Raw genomic sequence first — 15,009 nt, 5'->3', positions numbered from 1 at the left:
TTCTAGCAACCACATCGATAGATTTTGTTTGTGACAATCTATCCCTAACTTGTCTTTTCAAGTCTCCCAATGGTGCACTCATAGTTACTGTAACTGAGTACATCCATCTTGCTGCTGGTTGTCCTCTTCTCCTTTGTTCTACCTTTCCCAGCAATAGAACATTTTCCAGAGAGCTGAATCTTTGCGTAATTTGTCCAAAATAGGATAATTTAGACCCTGGTCATTTGGACCTCAAATGAGAACTCTTGAGATGATTTGTTCAATGATGCATCAGCTTGTTTTCTTGGCTGTCCACAGTATTATCAGGAGTCTTCTCTAACACCAAGGAAGTCAACATTCTTCCCACCCTGCTTCTTTCAAGTCCAACTTTCACTTTCATAGTATCCCAGGGACTACCCTGGCTTGCGGTTCTGATCTTTATAGGTACAGACACTAACCATATTTGAATATCTCTTCCAAGGACTTTACGACTCCCCTACCAAATGCTTGAGTGCAGTGAATTACTTGACTGCTTGTTCTTTACTTATGAAGGTTGATTTTAAAAGGAAGGAACTATTCACTCAAGCCTATTTACAAAATGCTGATGATATAATGCAGCCTTCCCTAACTTGGCATCCTCTGGATGTGTGCTGGAATTTCAACTCTTAGAACTCCTAATCAACATACTTGCTCTCCCCTCCCACCATCCAATTTGGGGATTTTCACCCCAACATAACTCAAGAGATTTATGATGATGAAAAGAGATATATTGCCTGATACAATTCACCTCCCTCAATTGTTTGTATGTTAGCAATGCATACCTGAGCAATTGACTCTGGGTCAAGTGGTTTGTGGTCATTGAAAACAGGGTACTGGCCAGATGAGGTTGATCTTCTAATTGGAGGGCTGTCACTTTTTTTCAGAGATTCATGTCTACTAATATTGGTGAGGCTGCTGTGGCCAGGTTTCCGTCTCCTTTCTGGGCTATCTGTTATGAGGCTGTGGTTCTGAAGGACAGTTCGAGAAGTAGTGTGGCTTGCCATACTGGAGGAAACTAATTCCATTGAGGAATTAGTAGGGCCATGTGGTGTATGAACTGGACAGTGTCCATCACTGGTCCTGCCAGGACGTCTGCCAGAAAGTGGGAGTTCAGATCTCTTGTGCTGCCTGCAAGGCAAAAGGAAGTTTCAGAAGACAAAATAAAGAATGCATAAATAATTCTTTCAAAACCCTCCCCAACTGGCAATGGTGCTGCAGCATGATAATTTGAATTCAGAATTTGAACTCAGAAAGTTGCCCTTTCAAATATTATCTTACACATGACTAGTCATTATTCCTTAATTTCCAAGTTCTATGTGTAACAAAAATGATATATATTACAGGCATTAGTGACTACTATATGTGAAGAAAAATAGATTTTAATATTTTGAAGTGCAATATAAATAAAACAGACTCAATTAATGACAAATAATTGATTATATTTACCTTCCTAGATATACTTCAGAATTCAAATCTGTTGGTGAACTCATATCTTTGGAATAAGATTTGTCTTCAAGTATTGGCCCACTGCTGGTTTCACTATCTGCTTTTTGGCTCAGTGTATCTGAGAATGTATCATCCCTAAACATTTAAAAAAAATCTCATTTTGCAAAATTAGGGTATATAATTTTAAAACAAGAAAAACATCTTTTTTTCAGTCATGGTTTTTATATCCCTTTATTCCATCTATATTCTCTTCACTAACAACTGTTTTGCATGGGATTCAAAAGGAGAAACAATAGGAGCCAAAGATAAAATTTTATAGTGATGTTATCATGCAAATACTGTGACCTACATACTTAAATCAGAGATTAGGATACATCATGGCAGTACTTGTATGATGACATCTTTTTGTTTGTGTCATTTTCCAGGGATTTTAGTTTGCTGTAGTTGCCATTGTTATAGTTACTGTTTTCAGCAGCATTTGTTACATGCATAATCAAACACTGACTAATACATGGCTATCAAAAGCCTCTGGCCAGAGCAATTTTCAATTCAATATTTAGTTTCTAGATACAGCCTTCATTTTAGATGCCTGCCTAAATGATTATATTCAAAATAATACAATAGTTTATTAATTGTTGAGTAAATAACTTATAACTTCAAATTAGCCTTATAGGAAGGCTGATGTTAAGGGACAGCAAACTAACTAAAATAAAAATCATAGAACAGGAAATATGTTATCTTATATTTATGACAGAATGGCTGGGAGAGAGTAATCCATAGCTGCACTTGCAAAAGTTGAGCAGTAAATATTTCTGGTATCCTGTATTTTGGAATTTAGAATCTGTAGATCTTCTCCCACCAGTGGAAAATGCTGGTTTGAAAAGAGTACCTCTGGAATTACAATACAATTAGCTGTTTCTTACATATCTTGAACCACTATGTATTGGTGGGGTACAAGGCCATCAATCCCATTATGTCTTCCTTCCCACCAATCATCAGAAGCTCGATGATATAAAAGCAGTGAGGCCCCTTTCTTAAAAGAGAGTTCTCGTGCAGATCTTCCAACATAGTCAAACTTGGCTATAGCTTCTATTGGATCACATTCTGTGAAAGACAATTCACAAGACTTTAAAAATAGCTTATAACACCAAGGGATATGGATACATAATAAAAATTAGCAAAGCTGAATGAAGAAAATATTATTCAAATGGTACATTTTAGGACCCAATAATCTCTGAGGAATGAAGCTATCTTGCTAGGACTAAAGAACTCTTTTTCATGAAATTACCTTGTACAAAACTATAGTAAGACCACCTTGAAATATTGTACATAGTTCTGGTCACAGAACTTAAGAATTCATTATAGTTTAAAATAGCAAAAAGCACAATCAAGAAGACTAGAGAACCAGAATATCTATCCTAGTGGTGGCGAACCTATGGCATGCATGCCACAGGTGGCATGCAAAGCCCTCTCTGGGGGCACGGGCGCCGTCACCCCAGTCCTAGGACTCCGCCGCTGTGTGCAAAAAAAAAAGTTGGAATTGTTTGATTGAACTTTTAGTGGCAGAGAAAGTGACGCATTGCAAGAAGTTAGAAAGCCTGATGGAACTTTTTTTCTGTCCCACAAACATGTGGCGAAGGCTGAGAAGCGAATGGAGAAACAGTGGGGGCTGGAAGGCCAATCAAAACAGCAGGTGGAGCACTGGAGGCTCAGAGAGGGAGGACGCTGAAGTGGCTGGTCGAGCAATTGGCAAGACAGAGCAACGCGTCTGAGCGGAAAGCGACCTTGGAATAAGTGGGGCAGGTAAGGAAAGAAATCCTTGTTCCCCCCAGAAATTGTCTTTCTTTCCTTACCTGACTTCCAGCCCCATGCCGTTGCTTCTTTGCAATCTTCTGCCACTGCCACTGCCACGTGCAAGGAAATGAAAAAAAAGGGGGGGAAAGGTCAATCAATCAATTCCAACTTCTCGTGAAAGATCATGAAGTTGGAACTGATTGACTGACCTTTTTCCCCCAAAAAAACCTTCCTTTGTTTCCTTGCAAATGGCAGGGGAGGATCGCGAAGGAGAAGCGGCATGGGGCTGGGAGTCAGGTAAGGAAAGAAAGGCAGTTTCTGGGTGGAGCGAGGATTTCTTTCCTTACCTGTCCCACTTGTTTTGAGACCACTTTCTGCTCAGACGTGTTGCTCTGTCTTGACAATGGCCTGACCGCCCAGTTCAGCGCCCTCCCTCCCCAAGCCTCCAGTGCTCCACCTGCTGCTTTGGTGGCTCTATAGGCAGAGCTGCAAAGTTCTCTTTGCAATTCTGCCTACAGAGCCACCAAAGCTGTAGCTCAGGGTTTCTCACACTACAGGCCGACCTGACTTTTTTCTGGCCTGCCTCAACCTCCTGGGCAAGCCATCCAATCGTGAGGAGAGGGTGGGGGATGGTGTTGAGAGCCCCAGCCAGTGGCGGGACGGCAAGTTGGTGGGAGAAATTTTTCCCCCCAGTTTCTCCCTCGTGCGCCCAAGGGAGCGCTCACATTTTGGCCACACCCCCTTTTTCTCCTCCTCTCACCTATTCACATTTTTACCTCAGGGCTGGGCTGAGAGGTTAGGCCTCACTTGCAGCCTCGGCCTCGCTTAGGGCAGCCAAGCCTGGTGATGACGATGCCACTGCTGCTGCTGCTACTAAGGTGGGTCCCTCGCTAGATGCTACGGAACGTGAGCCCAGCCTCCACCACTGCTGCTGCTGCCACGCCTGCCAAAAGGAAACTGGTGCCGCCGGCCCTCAACATCACCCCCACCATCACCGAGGGACCCAGCTGGAGTGGGGCTGCTGGAGTGGGGTGCCAGTTATGGGTCTGAGAGGAGCGGGCAAAGGGCAAGGATTTTGTGAGGGGTGGCTGGGGTGAGCGAGAAAAAGGAGGAGAATTTGCTCCTGGAAGGTGATTCTGGGGTTGTGTGGAGCTGAGGCAATGAAAGGTGGGGAAGCCACTGGGAGGGAGGATGCAGTTGGCCTTTGGAGGAGCATCCTGATCCATGAACGGGGGTGGTGGTGCCGCATCCAGATGAAGCCCCGAGAGGTAGGCAAAGCTGGAGGTGGTGGAGCAGCTCAGAGGAACCGGGAGTGCCAGAGCTGGTGGTTGAGAGAAACTTCCTTTGGCCTTTAGGGTCCAGGAAATGGTGGAGGAAGGATGGGGGCATTGCGATGTGCCCCATGGGAAAGAGAAATGAAGGGTACTGGGGACACTCGTCTCTGACGATGGTGGTTTTCTTGTGGACATTTCATGACCCAAAGTGGGATAATAAGTGAATTAATGATGTTACCTAGATTGGGTCATGAAACATCTGCAAAAAACCCACCAAGCTCAGAGAGCAGCAAGGACTTCACAGCCACACTCCTCCTCCTCTTCTCCACCTTCATTCCACAACCCCCCTCTCTTCTGGCATTGCTGATGTTACCTAGTTTGGGTAACATTGCAAGAAATGATGAATGGAAATGGCACCCCTGCCCTGCCCCCTGCCTCGCCTCGCCTCCCCCCGCAGGATGAGCATCCTGATCACTGTCCCACCTGCCAGAGACCCCCTGGAACTCCCCCAACCATGCCCAGCCCCCACAGGCGTCCCCCCATGAGCAACATCGAGGTGGCCATGCCCACCCTGGCCACGCCTACTCAGTGGGCCATGCCCACCTGGCACTTGACGATAAATAAGTGGGGTTTGGGTTGCAGTTTGGGCACTCGGTCTCTAAAAGGTTCGCCATCACTGATCTATCCTATCAGGAGAGATCAATCAATTGTGCTCTTCAGATTGTACTGAAGGAAAAGAAAATAACATTGAGATATACCAACATGCATAATATGGAAAGAAAGTTGTCTTTCTTCCACTCTTACAGTGTTATAGCTTGAGGTTAACAACTGAAAACAAATGAGGACAGATTCAGAACTGACGGAAGGAAATACTCTTTTATAAAGTAAAATAGCAAAATTCACTGCCAGCACTCATAGTAATAACAATTTGGTTTACTATAAAAAAGAGTATGGGCAGATTCATGGAGGATCAAGCAAACAGGACTTATAATACTATGTATGTGAATTACTTCTTGAATCCTAATCAGTAGGTCTTTAATACTAGTTGCAGGGAAACATAGGTTTAAATGGGCCTTCACTCTCTAGTTCAGGCTTTTTCCAATCTGGCTGGCTGCAGAATATTGCCTATATTCTGTAGATCTATGCAATCCACCAAGCTCTTATGAAAAATCTTTCTCACACATAATTTTGATAAGCCCACACAACATTATTCTTATGTAGAAAGTTTCTTTGCCTATTTTTCCTTTTCAAAGAAAAAAATATTGGAAATTATAATAAAACTAAATTTAAGAGAAATAATTCCAGATTTGCAAATTCTTTTAACTGCATACACCAAATGAGAAATATCTCTCTCTAAAGCTTTGCAATTCTGCCCTTAGATTTTAAGCTCAAAATTTCTAGAGAAGCCATTTCAGAAATGCCACCAGTGCTGATAATCCTGGCATCAATTTACAACAGTATTTCACCTGATGTAGAATATCGTAATGCCATACAATAACAATTTTTGAATAACAATTTAGCAATGGTTTCCTCAACTATTTTGTATTTTCCCCATTTGTATCTGTCAATTTGATCCAACACATATAACATGATAATATCATAGGTGAACACATGTTTTGCGCAAATTCTACTTCGGCAATTATTTATCTGTGTGGAGTTTCCTCAGGAAATTCCTTCGGATTTCCTTTTGTAAATTATTCCATTTGTATGTGCCTTGTGGTTCAGAGTAAAAGGAAGCTGCATGCCATACAATTGCGTACTACTGCTCAATATACAACAACTTTCCATTCCCTTCCCCAAATTTTCTGGATCAGTTGTGCTATTAAAGATAATATTCCTTAAAAAAAGATTGTAAAACAGCTTCTCAAAATTAGCTGTATTACAGAAATGCATAAATAGAAGCAGGGTTTCCAGGGCTAACAGCAAGCTACCAGAGCATTTTCAGACTCAAATAGGACAAAAATTTAAAATGCATCTCTAGGTGCTGCTCCTGGTTCAATGTTCAATGTTGTTATGAAGATCCAAAGCCAGTGAGCACTATGCTGAATAAATTATGCTATTATGAAGAAAATTTAAACTGTGCCTCTTCTCAAATACTATATGTAATTATTTTTATTTAGTTATTAAAATTATTTTAAAAGAAAAAATAATCCAGGAAAGCTATGTAAAATTGCACCAATATATATTATTTGGTCAAATTAAAGTTCTTATTAATTTTATTAGGTATATATATATAGCAGGTACTCCATTATATACTTACCTCTTTGGCAATAGAGAATCCTAGTATTCATGTTTGTAATAGAATAGGTTCTATGGATTCCTAAAGCATTGGCTTTAAAACAACAGGGTTGTATTATTGCATCAAAAATATTCATAGGCTAGATATGTTCCTTATCTTATTAGATGCAAAAATACAAGTGGCTTGTTAGCCATGAGCCTAATTTTGGCAAGGAAACTGATGGAGACATGGTGACATCATATGATTTGTCTGGGGGCAGCTGAAAATAGAGAATTTTTACAATTTCCTTCTAACTTTCTTCTAGAGTCTAGACTTTTTTTTCATAATGTCTCAGATATATGGATGAAGGAAACTCTATTAATAAAGTACATCTTGACGTACTGTAGAATAGGAATAACTGGGCAATTGTCTCAATGGAGAAAATAAATTAAATTGGGGTGGGAATCAGTGTTTTTAAAACTTAAAACATTCACTTAAAAGTGAGCAATGAAATGACAAAGCATGATTACTGTGATAAAATCAAGAGAGGATTGTGAAGAGCTCCAGAAAGATCTCTATAAAACAGGCGAATGTCAAGCAAAGGACAAATGTGACTTAAGTAGGCATGTAGTGATGCAGATGTAAGGGAGAAAAAAATCCTAACTTCAATCGGGTCTGAAGAATCTCTAACTAACCAGGAAACAGGGTGATCTACTAAAAATGTCAACTCAGTCTGTGGTAGCTGAGAAAAAGCTAAAGATCACTGAAAAGGGGAATGATGGAAAAAGATTTATAAAAGAATATGTGTGTGTATATATGTATATATGTATGTGTATGTACACACACACACACGTCTTTCAAAAATCAGTGTTATCTGTGAATGAGAAATAGCATGGTACCACATAGCATAGGTTTTGAGGGACCTATGTCTCCATCTATTGCTTGTGAACAAAAAATGGCATCTGGAGACCACTGTGAGAAATAGAATGGTGGACCAAATGGGTCATGGCCTGATCTAGCACATTTATTCCAATGCTGATGCAGCGACCAATAATTTTGGTTCCTATCTTGTCTATGTCACAACATCCTGTTTAAGTCCTTACTGTTGGCAAAAATTAGTGCCAGCCTTTTCATCTACAAATTTCAGACAGATAACTCAAAGAATCAGAGTGCTCTGATCACCATTGGTCACTGGTCACTATTTTCATAGTTTAACAGGACAAGCCCATACCCAAGTCCTATGCACCAGTGGATCTGATTCTAGGCTGATCTTCATAATAAGGAAGATGGTGCCCAGACATCAGGCATCTTCTTGTCCATGAATGTATTAATGCATAACTGAAAATACCTAAATCTACTGTGCTATTTATACTAGCAGTAGAAAATTATTTTTGCTTCAGTACTTAATTCCACTCTGACTGTTGATTAGAAAAAAAATAAAGAAACAGGTAAGAGTATTGTGCAAAAAAAATCATATAATATTGTAGACAATGAAAAAACAACTTTCCCTCTGTGAATGGCATAAACATGGAATTAAAGAGAGACACAATGTCATGGGAAAGAGCATAAAAGAGCATACCATCATCACTGGTATGTACTTCTGCTCCAGCATCCAGATCCACTTCTTCTAAGGTACCATGTTCACTATAAGGGCTGTCACTGTAGAGAAAGGAGCACATGAATTTATTTGATGGTTGGCTAGAACTATCATTTAAAATTTCAATAAACTGGTCATATTAATGTATTAGTTTTTCAAATATAACAAGATTTCAGCAACACTTGGTTAAGCAGTTTGCCAGCATTCTCTACACACACACACACACACACCATGCTAGGTACAGAATACACATCCTTAATCCAAACAGAATTTCCTTTTTTCATGGGAAAGAAATTCACTTTATAATGTACACATAAAGAGATAATCCCAGCAACTCCCTCTGAAGAAAGAGAAAAAACAAAACACTTTTGAGGCTTTTTAAAATAAGCCAGGGACGTGGTGGCTCAGTGGGTTAGGACGCTGCGCTTGTCGATCAGAAGGTTGTCAGTTTGGCGGGTCGAATCCCGAGTGCCGCGTAACAGAGTGAGTGCCTGTTACTCGTCCCAGCTTCTGCCAACCTAGCAGTTCGAAAGCACGTAAAAATGCAAGTAGAAAAATAGGGACCACTACGGTGGGAAGGTAACAGCGTTCCGTGCGCCTTTGGCGTCTAGTCATGCCGGCCACATGACCATGGAGACGTCCTCAGACAAGCACTGGCTCTTCGGCTTTGAAACGGAGATGAGCACCGGCCCCTAGAGTTGGAAACGACTAGCAAGCATGTGCGGGGGAACCTTTACCTTTTAAAATAAGGCAGAGTTGCATAAGCTGTGATTCAAGATGGAAAAGGAATCTAAATGGCTTCCCACATATCTCTGACAGAATATGAATATATTAGGAATTTGGAGCACATCAAAGTAATTGAGATAGTAAGAGTTTCAAGAGAATTCTAGTTCTTAACTAATGGACAACAAGTTAGCCAGGAATCTAGGCTAAGATTAATTTACTATGTGGTGTTACATGTTCTGTATGTCTCCCTATAAATCAGGCATGTCAAACTTGCAATGTCACATGATGTCGCGCGACATATCACAACTTTTTCCCCATTGCCGGCAATGTGGAGGGCGTGATTTCAGTTTGACATGCCTGCTATAAATTGAATCAGTCACCAAACTGTCAAGTTGGTCATAATATTAGTGTCCTGGATGGAGTATTTTCAAATATCTGCATATAACATCTAGTTTGGTCTAAATAGTCATAACTTGCATCTTGATTTCATACACACATTGATGAGAAACCACCGTACAAAAGAATCAATTTGACCATCAAGATATCAAAGAAGAAAGGTACTGACTGCTTCTTAAAGTTAGTTAGGCCAAGCCTACTAAGCCAGACCCATCTAAAATTTCTTCCTGATCCACAGCACAATCCTGGGCCAATGTGATTTAAAATCCATTTTTCCTGTCTTCTTGGCTATTATTTGACCCTGGGAAAAATAACAGCCATTTTATGGATGGTCTTCAACTAAATGTGGCTCTCTCTGGTCTAAGAAATGATCATATTCTAGACCAGGGGTGTCAAACTGCCGGCCCGCAGGCCGGACGCATCATCAGGAAACCATGCCCACCCCATTGCCGGCAATGGCGAAAAAGCTCCAATACGTTGTGCAACGTCACATGAAGTTGCGAGTTTGATGTCTGTTCTAGACTAATCTCATGTACCTTTTTTCCAATATAAAAGAGGCCATGTGGCAAGGCTTCATACGAGGTTCAGTGATTAAACTTTCTTTCCCATGGCGGCAAAACAAGGTTAGAAAAACAATTACTGCAGAGTTAGGAAACCAAACAGATGAATAAGTAACAGATGAATAAGTACTCTTACACCACTCCAGAATTCAGCTGTTTATATATGTTAGTTCCAGGATTTAAATTCTAGGCCTTTCACAGCTGTTGCATTTTTCAGCCACTGGCTGTATAGCTGCTGCATGTTTTCCAGCCTTGAATGTTTCTGTCATCTGTCCTTGTTTACAAAATGCTTTTTTCTTTGTCATGAGTGATTCCTGCTCCTCCAACTTCAGCTCTTATATCATATTAAAAAGAACTGGTTGCACTATTGACAAATTCCTACATATAATTTACCTAGATTGGAAGGCAAATCAGTTTTTTGGTTTTTTTGTGGTAGATGGGAGCAAGACTCTACAAAGCTGCTCACTGAATAATGTGACAAATTTGTTTGGGTAAAAGACCGAAGGACTTACCAGTAGTCATCACCTGCCATACATTTTTCATATACTGGGCCATCTAGTTCCTTGCTATCTGGGAAAATGATCTCCTGGTGAATGATAATGGTTTTGATGATTTCATTAACATGAGCCTGGCATGACACTTGTTCTTGTATATCTGGAATGGGCATCAATGTTGGGCCAAAACAAATGGCCAGGTTATAAGGATCCATCATATTTTCATCACTGTACTGAGAAAGGCTGTTTTAAAAAAAGAATAAAAGAAAATTAAGTATTTTGTAAGCATGTTATTGGACAGCTTGATAGCTATTTTTTCCCCTAAAAATTCCAGTTTGTTTTTTAATTAAATTGTACAACTTATATGTTATATTAAAGTGATTGATCTTAGTCTGATTTTTTTACATCTCAAAACTCTGGCATATTAATGTGTAGACTTTCTATATCCATTGTGCATAATGATGAATATATGGCAATTTATAATAACATTATATCTAGTCAATATATCTAAAGCATATCAATAGTTTTCAGGTAATTCAAAATGAGCACCCCCTGCACCCCAAAAAGACTTGAATTGTAGGTAATCTCAACAATATTTCTATATCTGAAGGATATGGAAAAGAAAGAGCTATTCTCTAACCTGAAGGAAAGATAATTGGTTCTCGATCTTAATGGACAATGCTTTCAGTTAAAAAAAACAGTCTTGTGAACCTCTTACATTTTTCCTTATCCAAAATGACTCACATCATTCCATATGCCATTTTTTAAAAAAACATTATCATTTTTTATCCAATCTATGTAAAGGCCTGTAATCTGTCTACGTTCAGATAATTTCTTTTTGCCTTTGAACCATTCTCATTTTTTTCTGAATTCTCTGTCCCAACATCTTTCATAGCCACAATGTGGTGTTTTCTTTCTTACCACATTAAAAGACAAATAGAATCTTATTTTTACACTACATTAAAAGAAAACTCCATCTCCATGTCTGGTAAATCATTTCTTTTGAATTTTCTTCTACCTCCCTGCCTTTTTGCCTAAGTATCTAAAATGCACTCCTTTTGTTGCACAGGAAGATATCCCTATATCTCAGTTCTGTTTTTTCTCATCCTGTATGTTTATCTTATTTATTTATTAGCCAGATTTATATGCCTATCTCATCAAAAGTGATTCCATAGTTTCAATTATCAGCTATTTCCCATTTTTATTTTACTTCACATGGAATTGAACTGTTTCCAAAGACAATATTAATTTAGCAACATCAATCCTTTTTCTAACACTTTTTCTAATACCATAGGCGAATCTCTATGGTTCTGATGGCTGGTTCCTTCTTTTTTTCCTTTCTCTGTTCATTATTTCCTTAAAAAGCCTGAAAAAAGATGTGGCTGCTTTAATGAATAACAGAGATATGACTTTTTCATATAAGATTTGAAGCACTTTTCCAAAATCATTTTCAAAATGTTACGGTTATCCTTATACTGTATGCTCATACATGAAAATTAAAATGCAGCCTTAAAATGAAACTCTCTACATACTGAAATATGTTGATTGATGCCTGTGTCAGACAGGATTCCAGTGTGCTCCATAATTAGACTTAAATTGACAGATACAAGCTGCTGACAGCAATAGCTGAAATGTACTTTATGATCTCATTCTGTATTAGCATTATGGGTGCATACTTTTTACTAAACTGCTATTTTGAAACTTAGATCTGTGATGTTTATATACACTATTATTAGTTTATAAGTTATTGGTAATCCAAGCAGAGGAATACTACATATGCCTTCTGTGAATTAGAAAGTCTTTGTCTTAAAACGCTCAAACATATTTCCTAGACCTAAATATTCGCCATCTTAGGACAGGGCTTTTCAACCTTTTCACCCATTGTACCACTTTTAGGATATGGCAACATCCGAGTCAAAAACTTGATGACCAAAAAAAAAAAAAAGAACAAGTGATGAAGTACAGGTAGTCCTCGACTTACAACAGTTCGTTTAGTGACTGTTCAAAGTTACAATGACACTGAAAAAAGTGCCCCCCAAGCCACAGCTGAGCAAGACACCTGCCTGCCTGCCTGCCCGGCGGCACTCTTCCTCCTGTCCGAGGTTTTCATTGTTGTGAGCATTTCTGTTGAGGATTGGAAGTGGGGTGTGGTGAGGGTGGGGTTGGTTTTTATTCCCCCCATCTGCTAGGTGGTTGCAGCAGGTTTTGGTCACTTCACTTGACCCTGGAACACTGTGACCATCATAAATATGAATCAGTTGCCAAGCATCTGAATGTAAATCATAAGACCCTGGAGATGCTGCAACATTCCAGCTGATCGGTGCTTCTTCTGGGCTCAGCAGAAGTGCTGGGATCAGTGCCGAGCTCCAGCTGGAGCCTAAGGGGAATAATATGACCACAACGTTTTCCTTGGTACCTGCCAAACTTCTTGCCTTATGCAATCTAATTGTAACAACAGTAAAACCTCTGAAAGTTGACCACCCAAGTGACTGAATGAAAATGGTCAAAATATGGAGGTGGTCAACAAATGGAACAACTGTACTGATATATACACGTGTCTCATTTTATTGTATAGTTTTTATCAGAAAATGTCATACAGAAAAACACATAGTGAAAACACAGGAAAATCATTCATACAATTTTGTATGATACAAAATCAATACATTTAGGTATGTACTGTTTTCTCATGGTTTAATGATTCTTTCTGGAAAAAAGTCAATTTTATTTCTGTTATGAAGGTAAGAGGAGAAAGTACTCTCAATGCTGGCTATACACTCAGCGTACCTGGGCATTTTTCCACAGTAAATGATTTTAACTGCATTTTCAAATGACTGACATCTTCTTCTTTCGGAATATCTGCAATTTCTGTGTCCTTCTCAATTAATTCTTCTGCTTCATAAATTGCTTCCAGCCTATTTCTGATTGGAAAATTGCTTCTGGGTCAGGGTTAGGCTTAGGGTTGGGATTTTGTTTCTGCAAAACCACAAGTTTGCATTTTAGCAATGCCCCACTGCAGAAGCTGGGCTTGGTATAGTGCATTTTGAATGTTTTGATTATGCCTTGGTTGAGAGGTTGAATTTTTGATGTAGTGTTTGAAGGCAAAAATTTCAGTTTCACATTTGTAAGATGATTTACTTGGGGATGGTTAGGACAATTGTCTAACACAAGGAGAATGGACCATTTCTTCTTCTTCATTGCTCGGTCAATACTTCTTATCCACTCCTCAAATAGGGCACCAGTCATCTACGCAGATTTGTTTGGTGATGGGAAGGTCTTTGGGCTGCAGGTTCTTGAATTTACCAATCACCAAAGATTTAAGCTTCTTTTTGGTTAAGCTAGAGCACAGCAGAACTGTGAAACATTCTTTAGCAAGTTTTGCATTCTTACATTTTTCACCACTCATAACGAGGGTCCTGTCAGGCATTGTCTTGAAAAAGAGTCCACACTTGTGAGAGTTAAAGCTGTCGTCATCTTTGACTTTGTCAACTTTAAGATATGTGGATCAACTCCCACAGAATTCAAAATGTTGCTGAGATTCAGAAACATTGAGCTAGACAGAATGATGGGAACAATGGATAAAATTCTGATCCACCACATTATGGCAAATTCCTGTAACATCCACTGAAAATTTCAAATATTCCCAGTAAATGAAAGAAATCTTGTTTAAATTATACACTGAATCTGCATTTATAAATGAGATTAAAACAAACAAACAAGTTCTTGAAATTTCTATACATTTCACATGAATATAACTTTGCATTTTCAAGAGTGATATTAACATTCAGTGTGTAATATATTCTGGGATGGTAGAAATGAGAACTTCAAACATTGTTATCCCATGCTAAGGTACATGTAAAGAAACTGAAGCTTTCTTTGAAAAAAATCAACAAACACAATATTCCAATGTTCAAGTATTACCGTAACTTCTATTTTCAAGCTTTCGATACTATTTCTATGATCTCATTTAACGAGCTAATTCCAATTTGCATGAAAATCATTCCTCTTCTGCCAATTAAAATAGCACAGTCTTTGGTAAAATCAAATTCTTTCTCTCCCTCCAGCTCTCTCTCTGGTCTCCTCAACACCCCATTCTCTCTCACACACATACATCTTTCTTCAAATGTCTGAAATATTTTTACAGAAAGTTAAAGCTACTTACTGATTGAGGAAGGCAAAAAGATATCTTAGTAAGATAATGACTGATCTGGGCAATGTCAGCAAAAGTTTACGTATGTGAAGAGCTCTCTCGTAGAGATTTTCTGTTCCTGTAACATCAAATAGAATGATTAGTTATGGTTGGCTATCGAAAGTATAGAAGAACTTTCCACTGCTGATATGTTGGGCCACAACTCAAGATGTATTGGTTTATATGGCATTTGGCAACTATGGGAATTGTACTGGAACACATTTGGAGAATATCAGATTGGAAAAATATTGTAGGGACTAAATGAGAGTGCAAACGGGTCATATTAATTTGTTCTAAGAT

The 15,009-nt window shown here is 39.1% G+C and overlaps 1 protein-coding gene across 1 annotated transcript in view; it reads right to left on the bottom strand.

Annotated features, from left to right (window-relative positions):
- SRGAP1 (SLIT-ROBO Rho GTPase activating protein 1) overlaps positions 1–15,009 on the bottom strand; it is a 159,806-nt gene that overhangs the window by 4,559 nt on the left and 140,238 nt on the right. Inside the window, exons 16-21 of the mRNA XM_081331631.1 lie at positions 14,683–14,788; positions 10,542–10,766; positions 8,330–8,409; positions 2,388–2,568; positions 1,465–1,599; positions 801–1,146 (exon numbers count right to left, since the gene is read on the bottom strand). Of these exons, the coding sequence (XP_081187757.1) occupies positions 801–1,146; positions 1,465–1,599; positions 2,388–2,568; positions 8,330–8,409; positions 10,542–10,766; positions 14,683–14,788 (1,073 nt within the window). The remainder of the gene's footprint in view (positions 1–800; positions 1,147–1,464; positions 1,600–2,387; positions 2,569–8,329; positions 8,410–10,541; positions 10,767–14,682; positions 14,789–15,009) is intronic.

Source organism: Vipera berus, assembly GCF_964194415.1.
Source record: "Vipera berus genome assembly, chromosome: 6".
NCBI lineage: Eukaryota > Metazoa > Chordata > Lepidosauria > Squamata > Viperidae > Vipera > Vipera berus.
Note: the sequence above shows the minus strand (reverse complement) of the source record. Positions and strands in the feature narration are given on the sequence as shown.